This window comes from Sinocyclocheilus grahami, unplaced genomic scaffold (genome assembly GCF_001515645.1).
Source record: "Sinocyclocheilus grahami isolate Dianchi unplaced genomic scaffold, SAMN03320097.WGS_v1.1 scaffold205.1, whole genome shotgun sequence".
Lineage (NCBI taxonomy): Eukaryota > Metazoa > Chordata > Actinopteri > Cypriniformes > Cyprinidae > Sinocyclocheilus > Sinocyclocheilus grahami.
The window spans coordinates 251,736-267,049 of record NW_015505384.1 but is presented as its reverse complement, the minus strand read 5'-3'; the positions used below and the strand labels follow the sequence as shown (position 1 = coordinate 267,049).

General features: G+C 36.7%; 1 protein-coding gene across 11 annotated transcripts; it reads right to left on the bottom strand.

Annotated features, from left to right (window-relative positions):
* Window positions 1-2,829: 2,829 nt before the first annotated feature.
* tmem268 (transmembrane protein 268) lies at window positions 2,830-14,192 on the bottom strand. 11 transcript variants are annotated; one of them, XM_016286033.1, is made up of 11 exons: window positions 13,867-14,192; window positions 13,743-13,790; window positions 13,419-13,500; window positions 11,511-11,636; window positions 11,064-11,153; window positions 10,861-10,968; window positions 9,571-9,729; window positions 9,363-9,473; window positions 4,674-4,763; window positions 4,045-4,257; window positions 2,830-3,698 (listed from the first exon to the last, which is right to left on the bottom strand). In XM_016286033.1, the coding sequence occupies exons 4-11, from the start codon at window positions 11,595-11,597 to the stop codon at window positions 3,534-3,536; spliced, it is 1,023 nt and encodes a 340-aa protein (XP_016141519.1). In that variant the 5' UTR covers window positions 11,598-11,636; window positions 13,419-13,500; window positions 13,743-13,790; window positions 13,867-14,192; the 3' UTR covers window positions 2,830-3,533. The 11 variants fall into 11 exon arrangements, with proteins under 11 accessions (XP_016141519.1, XP_016141520.1, XP_016141511.1 ...); XM_016286034.1 differs by having other exon boundaries at window positions 11,511-11,633; XM_016286025.1 differs by having other exon boundaries at window positions 11,064-11,158; window positions 13,419-13,505; window positions 13,689-13,790; window positions 13,867-14,190.
* Between the last annotated feature and the right edge of the window lie 1,122 nt (window positions 14,193-15,314).

The following is a 15,314-nucleotide window of genomic DNA, read 5'->3' as shown; positions in this document are numbered from 1 at the left end:
TAATGAATTGAAAATTATAGGACATTTTTAGGCTACTACAATTGTAATATCTAGTACATTTTTATTTGTGAATTGTGTATTAAATGGTTGTCATTGATAAGTGTTTCACAAATTTCAACTTTTTTGGGAAAAAGTTGAAATTTCCTCAAGATATGAATCCCTCTTTTGTGGAAAGACCAGGAGAGGGTCTGATCAGTCTATAGCTGCAGAGTATAGACAAAAAATATGATAAAATGCCAGCAGTTTGTCAGTGAAAAATAGAAAACAGAGTTCATTCTGCAAAAAATGCATACCATATATAGAGCCATATATGCTCCATCATATTCATACAATTCAAACAAGTATATTTATAATTAAATTTCGCGGGCACAAAGGCAACAAACAAAAGGTCCTTCAGAACATGTCAGAATTTCCAAATGTATCTGATATAAACATATGTAAGTGATAACTTCACACTCATTTGAAACTGACCTATGGCATGACCTTATGATATGCAATTAAACTACATGTTTAAAGGTATTTTTTTTTAAATAATGATCAAATAAATTAAACATTAAACCTAAATTGAAATATTTTTTAAAAAGCACACAACAAAAATAAATAAAATAAAGTGCAACAAACAAAAGGTCCTTCAGAACATGTCAGAATTTCCAAATGTGTCTGATATAAACATATGTAAGTGATAACTTCACACTCATTTGAAACTGACCTATGACATGACCTTATGATATGCAATTAAACTACATGTTTAAAGGTATTTTTTTTAAAATAATGATCAAATAAATTAAACATTAAACCTAAATTGAAATATTTTTTAAAAAGCACACAACAAAAAGAAATAAAATAAAGTGTGTGTGTGTGTGTGTGAATTTTTTTAAATGCAAATAAATACTATAATAAAATGCCTTCTTCATTTTTTAAATGTTATTTCTCATGTCTATCTTTTGATTTTGGGGTGAAATATGACCTGGACATGTTTTTGAAAGATTTTGTGAGTTTCATCTGAAATGTAAAGAGGTGAGAGAGAAGAGAGATGAATGGAGTTAGAAGAAGGAAGCAGGCCAGACTGTGTCAGTAGGATCACAGATGGTCATTTAGCCTCCCAAAGACCCATCGTTTCAGTAATCATTTAACACCGCAGGCCTGCCGTCCTCTACCACACAGTTTTGCCTCTTCTGCTCTGACCCTCGCGCCATGTGTTTGTGTCGCCCATACTGCGCCCATGTACTCACCCACCAATCACCTCCACAGCTCCATCAAGGCTGATTAACAACCTGTGTCGGTCGGCTACATCTGGTGTACACGTTCCTCACGGTGCAGAGCTGTTTCGAGCTGCTCTGCGCTCTGTTGGTTAGGATTGCATACCCGTGTGCTATTTGTGCCAAGCTTTGAGCAGTGCCGTGTAGATTCACTGACTCGCTGCTTGATTCATGTTGACACCCTTACTGTCATTTCCTATCTCTGCCAAAGTGGCTCTCTCCGCTCTCCCTGCACTGTCCTCCCCTCACCAGACTTACATAAGTCCCGCGCTTTACACAGTGTCCTAACTAGACATGACGAGTTTCCAGTGACAAGTAATGTCTCTGTTCGCACTTAGTGAAAATGCAGCAAAATCACATATTTCATGTTTAATAGCTGCTTGCGCTCACCACAGATTAACTGTCCTTACTTTAAATCATGCTCTTGGTCATTTTGTGAATGACTCATAGGTGCACATTATTCCAAACAAAGCAAATATTTGTCTTTGCAATTTTTCATAAAAATGTAAATAACTTTCTCCGCCTCTTAAACAACTTTCCTATTTGACTGGCATCATCAGTCCCTTTTGTTTTTAGCCCCGCCCCTCCAACTACTTCTTATATAGAGACACTTTACACTATCCAATCAATTTCCTATCCGTAAAATGGTAACACTTTACAATAACTTCCTATTAGTTACCATTAGCGAATGCATTAACTAACATTAAGAGAATAATTCACTCGGTTTCAGGACAATGTAATCGCCTTCAGGAAAAGATTTGGAGAAATGTAGCATTCCATCACTTGCTCAGCAATGGATCCGCTGCAGTGAATGGGTGCCGTCAGAATGAGAGTCCAAACAGCTGATAAAAACATCACAATAATCCACAAGTGATCCACACCACTGCAGTCCAGTCCATTAATTTTGTAAGAAACAAAGCATCAAGATGTTTTTAACTTCAAACCGTTGCTTCCAGCTAAAATACAAGTCCTCTATCCATAAAATTGTTTTCTCCAGTGAAAAATTTCAGACACAGACAGTTCTAAACAAATATGTGGGTGGATTGTGATGTGAGGACAACAGGAGATTAACTTTTTTCACTGGAAGAAGTGTTCTAATAGATTATGTACCTATATTTTGGCTAGATGTGATGGTTTAGTGATGGAATGATGGATTTATTTCTTACAAATGTGCAGCTTTTCATTTCACAAGACGTTAACTGATGGACTGGAGTGCTGTGGATTACTTGTGGATTATTGTGATGTTTTTATCAGCTGTTTGGACTCTCATTCTGACGGCACCCATTCACTGCAGAGGATCCATTGGTGAGCAAATGATGTAATGCTACATTTCTCCAAATCTGTTCAGATGAAGAAACAAACTCATCTACATCCTAGATGAACATTTTCAGCATACTTTCATTTTTGGGTGATCTATTCCTTTAAGTTATAATAACAGACAGTTTTGATTTGATGTATTACTAAATATTGAAATGAATACATGATTTAGAAGTATTTTTCATTGTTAGTTCATGTTAAATAACATAGTTAAGTAATGTTAACAAACGAGACCTTCACGAGTTTGTGCGGCCATATAATCTTGGCATACGTGGTAAGCGATTGCTGTGCATATGGAGGGGCTCAGGGAGGATGTTCTACTGGAGCTCCAATTTGCCTACTGATGATTACACAGGTAAAATACATAAAGGAGGAGAAGGGGAGGAGGAGGGATGGGAACCAATGCTGGGAAGAAGTAGAGGCCGCTTTTATGTCCTGCTAATAATTAGAAGATTAGATGGGCGTAGTCCTCCCGAACGTACGTTTAATAACTTAATAACTACAAACTGTTGTAAAGTGCCACCGCTAAACTCAAGTCCAAGTTTTTTTTCCGTGTTTGCATATCCTGTATCATCTGGAAATTTGCAAAAATCCATGTTGAGGCGCTTACTTGATTCCCTGATTAAGACGTGTTAATCAGAATCTCATAAAGATCATGTCATGAATAAAAAAATACAACTATGTCGAGCAAGATTTTGGACGAGTGCGACTGATCGCTTGTCAGTTTGTCTGGTTAATACAAGAACTTAACATGGAAGAGGAAAGAATCAGCTGGCACTTCATTCTTTCACACATTGTGATCATATGGTGCAAATAGCAAACCACAATAACTCAACAATATATATATATATATTTCAGTATACAGACAAAATCATAAAGAGCAGCAAGAACAATCTGTGACTATATCATAATTGACAGCAAAACTTTTGAATGTGAGATTTGATAGTGATGTTCTGTCTACCGCAGAACTTTTAGCTCCACATACTCACACAGACACAGAGAGGAAGCGGAATGATTTTTCTCTGCACCTGAAGGCCGCTGGGGAGGAGCAGGAAGCTTGTTTGATACCAGCAGTCTGACATAAAGTGCACTGTAGGTCATCAGGAGCTGCTGAGCAATCGCCTGAAGAAAACAGTCACACATTTTTCACTTGAACTGTTACAAGATTCAACCTAAGACTCTGCCAAACCTGCAGATGACCTGCCTGATTTATCCCATTCATTTTTTCTATAATGACAATTGTTGGATTGGTGAACGAAAATATTATTATGCATCCTTAATTATCAAGGATTTTTGAATATATTAGAAAAAATATGGTAAGCTACTGTAATCTTCTATTGATACCATGTGTTGTATTTGATCCATTTTAATTTTCTGCCTAATTTTAATCAGCTTTCATGTAAAATTGTCATTCAAACCACCACTGACTGATTTGTATATTATTTATATTAATAATTGTTTTGTTCACCTGATTTGAGAGAGTGGTGTCGGGCATCAAGCTGAAGTTTTTGGTGAGTTTAGAGTCTTCTCGTTGACTAGTTGATGCGCTTCGCTCTCGTCCCCCCACCAGCAGCGGCTGCTCTTCTTCTGGAAGCTCCTCGTCCTGTGCTCCAGCCTCGGGATCCAGGGTCGTGACCTCGGTCACTAGAACTAGGTGGGACATTCTTTTCTTGAGTTTGTTCTGCAGAGTAAAACGGGAACTTTGTGACAGTATTTCATTCTCACGCAGTGTTATTTTAGTATCACTGAGATACTATTATAGTTCTATTCATATTTTTAAATTAATTTTAGTTACAGTTTTGATCATTTTGTTGTGTGTTGTGCATCATTTTTATTAGTTATTGTTTTAAATATGTTTACATATGTTCTATTCATTTTATTTCTGTTTTGGTTATTTTAGTACATCAAGTAAAACTAAATGAAAGTGAGAAATTATGCCTGGCTGAAATCAAATAAGTTTACTTTTTATAATATTTGACTTTTTTTTATTTTTTTTTTCTGCGCTCTACAGTTGTTTGATGTACCACTATTTTTGTAGTACAAAACATTTTCTGTGGCGCCCTGAAGCATCAACATAAGAACAAATCAATGAACAACCTGTACTTGATCCCTGACAAAACTCATGTCGTCCAGCACTTCAGTCAGAGATGTCAGACATGGGGACAAGTCCCAGTATACACAGAAGAGCTGCAGACATAAATAAAGATCAAGAAGAAGAGCAGTTAAACAAGTCTGTTCATGGCTCTAAACATGATCAGTTCCATCAGATAGACTACAGAAGAAAAACATCAAGATAAGAGTGTGACTCAGGAAGGCATTCAGTTATCTGATTAGACACAATCTCTTTTACTCTCATACCACTAAACCAGTAACCGTTTCTCTCGACTTTCTGCCAAAGAAATTCTTGCTTACAAATTCAGAAATCTTATTTACGATGTGATATGCATGCAAACCACTTTGGTCAAAATAGACTAATTCATTTGAAGTTCATCATTTCACTCCCAAACAAAAACAGGAAGATTTTTTAGCAATAATGCAAGAAAAATAATGTGTGTAGCTGATGCTTCATATGTGTATTTTAAAGGGATAGTTCACACAGAAATGAAAATTCTGTCTTCATTTACCTTAATGTCGTTCCAAACCTGTTTGACTTTATGTATTCCCTTGAACACCAAAGTTGATATTTTGAAGAATGTTGATATCCAACATGAACAATTTTGGTGAACGATGACTTTGTATGGACAAAAATAACACCGAGACGTTATGCAAAAGAAAGAGCGTCAAACAGGTTTGGAACGGCATGAGGGCAGAGGTGTAAAGAGAACCTGAAAACTCAACTTGAGGAAAAGTACAGGTACCTTACAGTGAAAATGACTCCACTACAAGTTACAAGTCACCAATTTCAAAACAACTTGAGTATCTGATTTTAACAGTACTGAAGTGTTTTACTTATACTAAATATAGACTCAAAGATGCACTTGTCAAAGAGTGAAAAACAAGAAAGGATTGATTTGTGAGAAGAGCAATCACATTTATTTTCAAAAACCAAAATAAAACTGAACACCTCAAAAATTGCAAAAAAAAAAACAACAAAAAAATATCCTTCAAAAAGGTCTCTTCAGTATAACGGATAAATAAAATAATGTAACAGGGTTGTTTTGTTTTTTTTGACTTAATTTATTTATTGAATTAAATAACAGGAGAAGAATACAGGAGAAGAATGAAAATGGTTTCGGCCTCATTGCCGTTTTGAACTTGCATTCACATAAAGCAGCCTTGTTGACAAGTTTGGGTGAGTAAGGGCAAAGCGCACAAGATATAGTACTTTCAGTGCCCTGTAGTTGGTGATATCACTTCCTTTGTAGCACAAACAAACCGTTGCAGAAAAAGCTAGATCCATGCAAAATGTAATGTGTGATTGCAACACTCATTACAAATGTACTGGAGTAAAGAGTACAGATGCTTATTCAAAAATGTAGTGAAGTAGAGAGTAAAAGTTGCTAATATCTTATAATATCTATTTGGTAAAACTACAGAGTATCCAAAAAGATACTCAAGTACAGTAATTAATTACATTTACTCAAATACTTTACACCTCTGCATGAGGGTGAGTAAGAAATTATGACAGTGTTCATATTTGGGTGAAATATCCAAAGAGAAAGGAAAAATTGAAATCTCATCATATGACCCCTTTAAATTTCTCATGCAGCCACAGAGGATGATGGGAAATGTTGTTTTGTGAGTAAGACACCACATATTTTCTGGCAAGCTTTATCACACAAAATTATGCACAAAGTACATCGCACAATCAACGCTGATGATCAATACCTGCCATAAAACTTAAATTGACTCCTTACCCAATTCAAAAAGGCCTAAAGAATGATGATCGTGCTGACAAGACTTGCAGGCGGCATGAGTCGAGATACGGCATGCAGTAAGCACGCATTATAGTGCAGAAGTCATTACCTGCAGATTTCCTCTGCATTTCTGGACCCAGTCAGCCACCCCACACAGCAGCTTGTGCCTGACCATGTGCTCATTAACCCCCACCAACCGCACGTCTGTGTTCATGTTGATCTGAAACAGATGCACCTGTTAATCTTAGCTACATTCAAATCTGCATTAAAAGGGAATACGGGTTCATTTTTACTAGAAAGAGACAGTGACAGCCCACCTCTTTGTTGCTGTAGTGGAAGATGAGGTTGATGGCGGCGGTGAGGATCACGGACACCAGACTGACACACAGGCAGAGCACCCAGAAGTCCGTTGAGCTGCCATGGAGGTGCATGTGAATGGTCGAGTACACAGTGCACCACAGCACCAGATACAAGAGCTGCAACAAACACGTAACAAGCAAAACAGTCCTGTGTTTCCTGCAGTCATCTGATCCTCCAAATTCCTGCCTGCTTATTTCTGCTATCTACTGAACTGGAAGTGCTTTGTGCAAAATAGTGAAAGGTGGTCATATGGTCATAATGTCAAGCCGGTGAAGAACTTGATTTCTGAATCCAATTGCACTATTTTATAGTTTTCTTGTACAGTTGAATAGTTAGTTAACTATCAATACTTAACCACAAATTAAGAATTCATTCAAATGACTTTTTATTTAAATTGTGACCATATTTGCTTCATTACTTTTTTTTTAAGATTTATTTTTGGCATTTTATTAGGATAGGACAGTATTGTAGACGGGAAGCAAAGTGGGAAAGAGAGAGGGGGGCCGGGATCAGGAAAGATCCGCAAGCTCGGACTAAAAATAAAAAATGTACAAATCTTATATTCGTTACCATACAGCTTCTGAACATTTTACATTTTTAGTAATTACCATTATATTTATTGGTGGTTCTCATCAGTTTCTTATTATTACAATGCAGTATTTTTTACGGTATTACAGTAAAGATATTATTATAAAGGCCTGTTTACACCAAGGACAATAGCTTAAAACAGTAAGGATAAATATAAGGTTTTAATAATCAAGAATATGGAAATTCATACCACAACTATAATGATAACAACACAGTCGACTTATCTTTTTAGTTATCGTTCTTGGTGTGAACGGCCATTAATACATTTTTTATTTAAATCAGCCTAAATTAAAGGCACACCAGCAATACTACAATGATTTAAATAAATACAACTTAATAAACATTTAAATAATTTACTTTTTTTTATTTACCATTTAATATATATTTGCTTTAATTAGTGAAAGTGAGATTTTTTATTTTTTTACAATACAGTAATGAAAATCGTAATGGTTCTAATAAAGTAAGTTCTAATAAGTAAAAAAAAAATTAAGAGTCTTGTCTTAACACTCGTCTTTCTTTTGATTTTGGATTGAAATATGACCTGGGCATACACATAACAGGTTCTATGAGTTTCCCAGAGTCCTATTGGCTTTGCTCAGTGCTGGAATGTGTGAACAACTGTGTTTAACAGTGTGTTTCTTACTGGGGCCATGATGACATTAAAAATGCTTGAGTTGAAAAGCAGGTATCTTCTGATGGACGGGTGGTCCAGCGCTAAATGAAGTGGACCCTCAAAGTCTTCTGCTGGAATCTGAAATAGATTTAACATCAAAATACAACATGGAAGTAAGAAGTTGAATAATTGAGAAATGTGTAGAAATCATTGGATGCTGGATATAGACTAGCCTGGAAGCCTTTGGTTTCCAGAAGGGTCCTGCAATGTGAGAAGTCAAAGGTGGGAGTGAACCAAGTGGATGTGGCCACAGACGCCACACACTGACCTGACAGAAAGACACCAGCTGAGGTCAATAAACAATTTAAAACTGAAATCTCATCTTTAATAGCTGGTGTCTCTTGTTGTCAGGGAGAATTTGAGCAAGATTAAGCCTATTAAGAATAAAAAATGAAAGTAATGCATTTGAAAGAAGGAAAGTGGATTATTTTCCATTCCTGTGGCCTTCTGCAGTTTGACATCTTATGAAAGACTCATCTGAGCAGTGCAAGCATTTAATTCAGGACGGTAAAAATCACACTGCAGTCACATTCCCACTCAGTGTTTGATGATTTTGGTTAGCTGGTTTGATATTCGCTTCGTCCACGGTGAAAGCCGATCCAGCGATCCACAGCGCAAAGTTGTAGTATTTCCTCAGCGACCAGCACAGATCAGCTCCAGGCATGACGAAGCAGATATCGTGCTCTTTTGGAAGACCAAACAAAGTAGTTTCGCTTTCACAACGAAACACAGCGCCTTCACGACATGGCAGCGGCGGCAACAATACTACAGCGAGACTAAAAATTACGCCTTCTTTCTTTGCGTGATCATTTGGGCGGCATTATGCAAATCTTCCCACATAGTGAGGTAGACATGTGGGGGCGTGTTAGAACGAGCCGTTTTAGGTAGGCGTGGTTAACTCTTAACTTTTATAAAGAATATCTCTTTGGATTTGAGACTTTAGTCTTAGCAACTTTACAGATCTTCTTTATGCACCAAGAGCTTGTAACACTCCAAAGAGAAAGGAAAAATTGAAATCTCATCATATGACCCCTTTAAATTTCTCATGCAGCCACAGAGGATGATGGGAAATGTTGTTTTGTGAGTAAGACACCACATATTTTCTGGCAAGCTTTATCACACAAAATTATGCACAAAGTACATCGCACAATCAACGCTGATGATCAATACCTGCCATAAAACTTAAATTGACTCCTTACCCAATTCAAAAAGGCCTAAAGAATGATGATCGTGCTGACAAGACTTGCAGGCGGCATGAGTCGAGATACGGCATGCAGTAAGCACGCATTATAGTGCAGAAGTCATTACCTGCAGATTTCCTCTGCATTTCTGGACCCAGTCAGCCACCCCACACAGCAGCTTGTGCCTGACCATGTGCTCATTAACCCCCACCAACCGCACGTCTGTGTTCATGTTGATCTGAAACAGATGCACCTGTTAATCTTAGCTACATTCAAATCTGCATTAAAAGGGAATACGGGTTCATTTTTACTAGAAAGAGACAGTGACAGCCCACCTCTTTGTTGCTGTAGTGGAAGATGAGGTTGATGGCGGCGGTGAGGATCACGGACACCAGACTGACACACAGGCAGAGCACCCAGAAGTCCGTTGAGCTGCCATGGAGGTGCATGTGAATGGTCGAGTACACAGTGCACCACAGCACCAGATACAAGAGCTGCAACAAACACGTAACAAGCAAAACAGTCCTGTGTTTCCTGCAGTCATCTGATCCTCCAAATTCCTGCCTGCTTATTTCTGCTATCTACTGAACTGGAAGTGCTTTGTGCAAAATAGTGAAAGGTGGTCATATGGTCATAATGTCAAGCCGGTGAAGAACTTGATTTCTGAATCCAATTGCACTATTTTATAGTTTTCTTGTACAGTTGAATAGTTAGTTAACTATCAATACTTAACCACAAATTAAGAATTCATTCAAATGACTTCTTATTTGGTTCCCTCTTTTTATTTAAATTGTGACCATATTTGACCATTACTTTTTTTTAAGATTTATTTTTGGCATTTTATTAGGATAGGACAGTATTGTAGACGGGAAGCAAAGTGGGAAAGAGAGAGGGGGGCCGGGATCAGGAAAGATCCGCAAGCTCGGACTAAAAATAAAAAATGTACAAATCTTATATTCGTTACCATACAGCTTCTGAACATTTTACATTTTTAGTAATTACCATTATATTTATTGGTGGTTCTCATCAGTTTCTTATTATTACAATGCAGTATTTTTTACGGTATTACAGTAAAGATATTATTATAAAGGCCTGTTTACACCAAGGACAATAGCTTAAAACAGTAAGGATAAATATAAGGTTTTAATAATCAAGAATATGGAAATTCATACCACAACTATAATGATAACAACACAGTCGACTTATCTTTTTAGTTATCGTTCTTGGTGTGAACGGCCATTAATACATTTTTTATTTAAATCAGCCTAAATTAAAGGCACACCAGCAATACTACAATGATTTAAATAAATACAACTTAATAAACATTTAAATAATTTACTTTTTTTTATTTACCATTTAATATATATTTGCTTTAATTAGTGAAAGTGAGATTTTTTATTTTTTTACAATACAGTAATGAAAATCGTAATGGTTCTAATAAAGTAAGTTCTAATAAGTAAAAAAAAAATTAAGAGTCTTGTCTTAACACTCGTCTTTCTTTTGATTTTGGATTGAAATATGACCTGGGCATACACATAACAGGTTCTATGAGTTTCCCAGAGTCCTATTGGCTTTGCTCAGTGCTGGAATGTGTGAACAACTGTGTTTAACAGTGTGTTTCTTACTGGGGCCATGATGACATTAAAAATGCTTGAGTTGAAAAGCAGGTATCTTCTGATGGACGGGTGGTCCAGCGCTAAATGAAGTGGACCCTCAAAGTCTTCTGCTGGAATCTGAAATAGATTTAACATCAAAATACAACATGGAAGTAAGAAGTTGAATAATTGAGAAATGTGTAGAAATCATTGGATGCTGGATATAGACTAGCCTGGAAGCCTTTGGTTTCCAGAAGGGTCCTGCAATGTGAGAAGTCAAAGGTGGGAGTGAACCAAGTGGATGTGGCCACAGACGCCACACACTGACCTGACAGAAAGACACCAGCTGAGGTCAATAAACAATTTAAAACTGAAATCTCATCTTTAATAGCTGGTGTCTCTTGTTGTCAGGGAGAATTTGAGCAAGATTAAGCCTATTAAGAATAAAAAATGAAAGTAATGCATTTGAAAGAAGGAAAGTGGATTATTTTCCATTCCTGTGGCCTTCTGCAGTTTGACATCTTATGAAAGACTCATCTGAGCAGTGCAAGCATTTAATTCAGGACGGTAAAAATCACACTGCAGTCACATTCCCACTCAGTGTTTGATGATTTTGGTTAGCTGGTTTGATATTAATACTGAAAGAGGACAGGCATAGAGAGAAACGGGGCAACACGTACCATTCCTCCATGTGGACGCTGTGCTTGGTTCTCCTGCCGTGACTGACTGTCCTGTGGGGGATTCAACATCACCTCTTTCCTCTCCATTACACTGCCGCTCCCTCTCCTCCATGGTGTCAGAACCTGCTGGAAAACACACACACCAAACACTGTCACTGCAACTGCAATTTAAGTTGCCTATAAAAGAAAAATATGATCACACAAGTGCTGTCAAACAATTAATCATTCAAAATAAAAGGTTTTGTTTACATAGTATATACTGTATGTGTGTACTGTGTATATTTATTATGTATATATAAATACACACACATGCATGTATATATTTAATAAAAATTTTACGTTTATGTATTAAATATGTAAGGGATAATGTACATCCAGCCGGTTGTCATCTCAGAATAAACCCCGACAGGGTTATCAGGTATTATTGTATCAACCTGAAGGGGTTTATTCTGAGATAATAACTGGCTAGATGTACATTATCCCGCTTATTACATGGCTAAAAAGATTTGTTTTGACCATATATGTTGAAATTAATGCTGAAGTCTTCCATTGTAACACGCGGTGGTTAAGTGTTTTCAATCACAAGATGGCGCCACAAGAGTGACTCGTTAAGCATATAAGTAGTACCAGTCAAGATAACTCGTGGTACCCGGATGAGCGGTGTGTTATTCAATTTGGTGGTTGTTATCTGGGAATAACATACCGCTGGATTGACCAATCAGAATCAAGTATTCCACAGAGCCGTGTAATAAATTTATATATAATATAAATTATATGAATATAAATATATACATGTAAATATTTTCAAAACATGCTGTATGTGTGTGTCTTTATATATACATAATAAATATAAACAGTACACACACATATGTAAACACAAACTTATTTTGGATGCGATTAATCGCGATTAATCGTTTGACGGCACTAATATATATATATAAAACTGTAGCGTTTGATGTATGAAAGTGCTTCTGAAGTGGAGATTTCTAGCTCAGTGCATGAGAATTTTATTTTGAGAAAACGCCTTATGTATGTATTGTAATTGAAATCTACAGAAGCAAATAGATAAAGTCTAATTAAATAAAAACTTAAATGTGTATTTTGGATGTTTTCTTTCTACTAGCCTTAAATAAGATATGCTATGGAAGCAAAATAGCCCTCAAAAAATATGGGAAAAAAACAACAACAACTACATGTTAGGCAGGAAAAAAGGTTTCATGGCCACACATTAAGAATATGTTTCCACAACTTATTAAATAGTTTCCTCGTTTTAGTTAAATCATGGCCAAGTTTGATTCATTTGTTACTTTGTTTAAGGTACATGATGGCCGCATTGGTTTCTCATTTTAATTTAGTTATCATTTATCCATTAGTAATCATTTCAGCCATACTGTGACGTACATCCCGAGTATAACAGAATATCGAAAAAAGTAAAAAATTAGGGCGGGGGGCAGGACTTATTCTGTGCATTAGTTGTTAATTGGATGTTGAGATGTTGGCGTGTTACTCGAAAGTGTAAGCAGATGAACGTGAGGCGGGTTTAAATGAACTAAATAATTGGAGAAATCCTGCATACGTCTGTTATTTCACTAGAAGATCCAGTTTTGACATTTTAATTAAAAATGATGAGGTAATGAATCACAATAAGATCTATAACATGGATTTTAGGAAAAATATTTTCATTTCATGCCGACTTCAATTTACGGCCACAATATATTGCCTCAACAAGCACAACAAACTAATGATGTCTAGGAAGGTCAAGACATAATGTAATATGTATAATGTAAGAAAAGCACAATTCTTTATATAAATCCATAATTCTAAATAGCAGTCAAATGAGATCTCACACTCAGAAAGGAAACTCAAACGAAGGGTTCAAACTTCAAAATGTCAATGACGATGGCAAACCTTTGGTCAGGGCTCAGTTTGTCTCACTTTTGGCACGTTGCACTGCCTGTTTAAGGACAGGAAACACCAATCTTGCAGTCAGCTTCTCTTTTTAGAGTTTCGTGTACAAGAAAGAGAGGAAGATGTTAGGTTTCTCAACAATAAAGAAAATAATATTTTTTTCAAAATTCTGTATGTTCTACTGAGTTATTGTAAGTGGCTGCAAGCAGTGTTGTTACATAATATGCATCATTATAGAGAAAGTGCTTCAGAGAGCTGTTAATGTTTTACCGCTGTGACCCGGGGAACTCAAATCTTGATGCTTTTACAGCAATTTCAACAAACCTGTAAGACACGATAGCATTCACAGCTGACTCCACTGCAGCCTGCAAGCTGAAGAAAATGATAGACACAGATATTATACAGCATGTGTCTATGAAAATGATCCCTCCATCTCATTCTCACTCACCTTTGCTAGTTTTTGAATACAGCAAACATGCTTAACTGCTGAAGAACAGAGTGTGAATGTGACAGCAAATCCATCTCTTCTTTTCTCTCATTGTGTCTGCCTCAGCTTCTTCACAGTCATGCCTGCTGTTGCCACAACCTTCGCTCTTTTTTACTTGTTAGGCTCCTCCCAGTTTTAACTCTCATTTATTTATCTCTTCATATTTGTTTTGTCTTTCTCTCATTTTTCCCCCCCATCAGGCTCCTCTCGTGGTCTCGTAAGATCTTTCTCTTTCACTCTGTGAGTGTTTCTTTCTCCTTTACATGAATGCAAAACTAATTGTAAACCCTCCCCCTTGTGCTCTTCCTCTATCTCTTTATTTTGTGTCGTTTCTTTTTCTCTCTCAGCTTGTGACTCAGCTCAGTATGAGCACATGACTGCAGGAATGTACACACAATTTCACAGACCCATGGCGAAAAGTGTGGGTCTGGGCTTGAATGTGTGTGAGCCTAGGAAAGAGAAAGAGACAGGAGATGATAGTGTTGTGGTTTTTCTACGTGTATTTGCCAAAACTGGTGCTGGTCATTGAGTTTGTAGAAAATAAACAAAACAGGTTTTGAGTCAAAAGTCCAACTGCACTGTTCTCTAGCAGTGGCTTAGTATGCGATACTTTATTTTCAACTTTTTGATTATTTCCTTAATTTTAATGAAAATAAATGCCTTTACGATGTGATACGAGATTTGAAAAGGGAGAAAAAAAAAGTTCGGCAAAAGGTGGGATCGACCCCGGGTCAATCGCGTCAAAAAGCCAACGACACGCGCTTATCCATCTGCACCACTGGAGCTGATATTTTACAGCCACTTTTAACTAAATGTAAATAGACACCCCGTATTTTTTATTCCAGAGTAAGGGCAATTCATACAATACATTTAAACTGAGCTACTTTACTACCATCTCCAAACTTTCTACCACGACTCTGCTGTTCTTCGGCTGGTTCTTCTCTGTATACGTTGATTGACAGATGTCTCGTCCAGTCAGCGGTGAGTAATCCCAAACTATACCAACCTCTTCCGGTTTGTCTGATTTGTCGTTGTGTTTTCTGACTTGTTCATTTGTTTTCTGAATTGTTATTTTGTTTTTTAGACTTGCATTTGCGTTTGTAATTTGTTATTTTGTTTTCAGAATTGTGATTTGTTTTGCACTTCTCGGCCACCGTAAAGAACACTTGGCCCATAGCATACAATTAACAAACTGAATCCATCTTGCAGGTACGAAACGACGTTGATGTAGAAATGATTTGGTTGAGGTGTGTCTGATAGCACTGGACTTAGTTTAGACTCCCAAATGCCTTATAAACAATTTCCCACATTTTAACGGCTTTTCTATTAGGAGAAATCAAATGTATGTAAACATTGTTACGTAAAAGATATATATATATATAAAACATATGCCTATTACAAACATCATA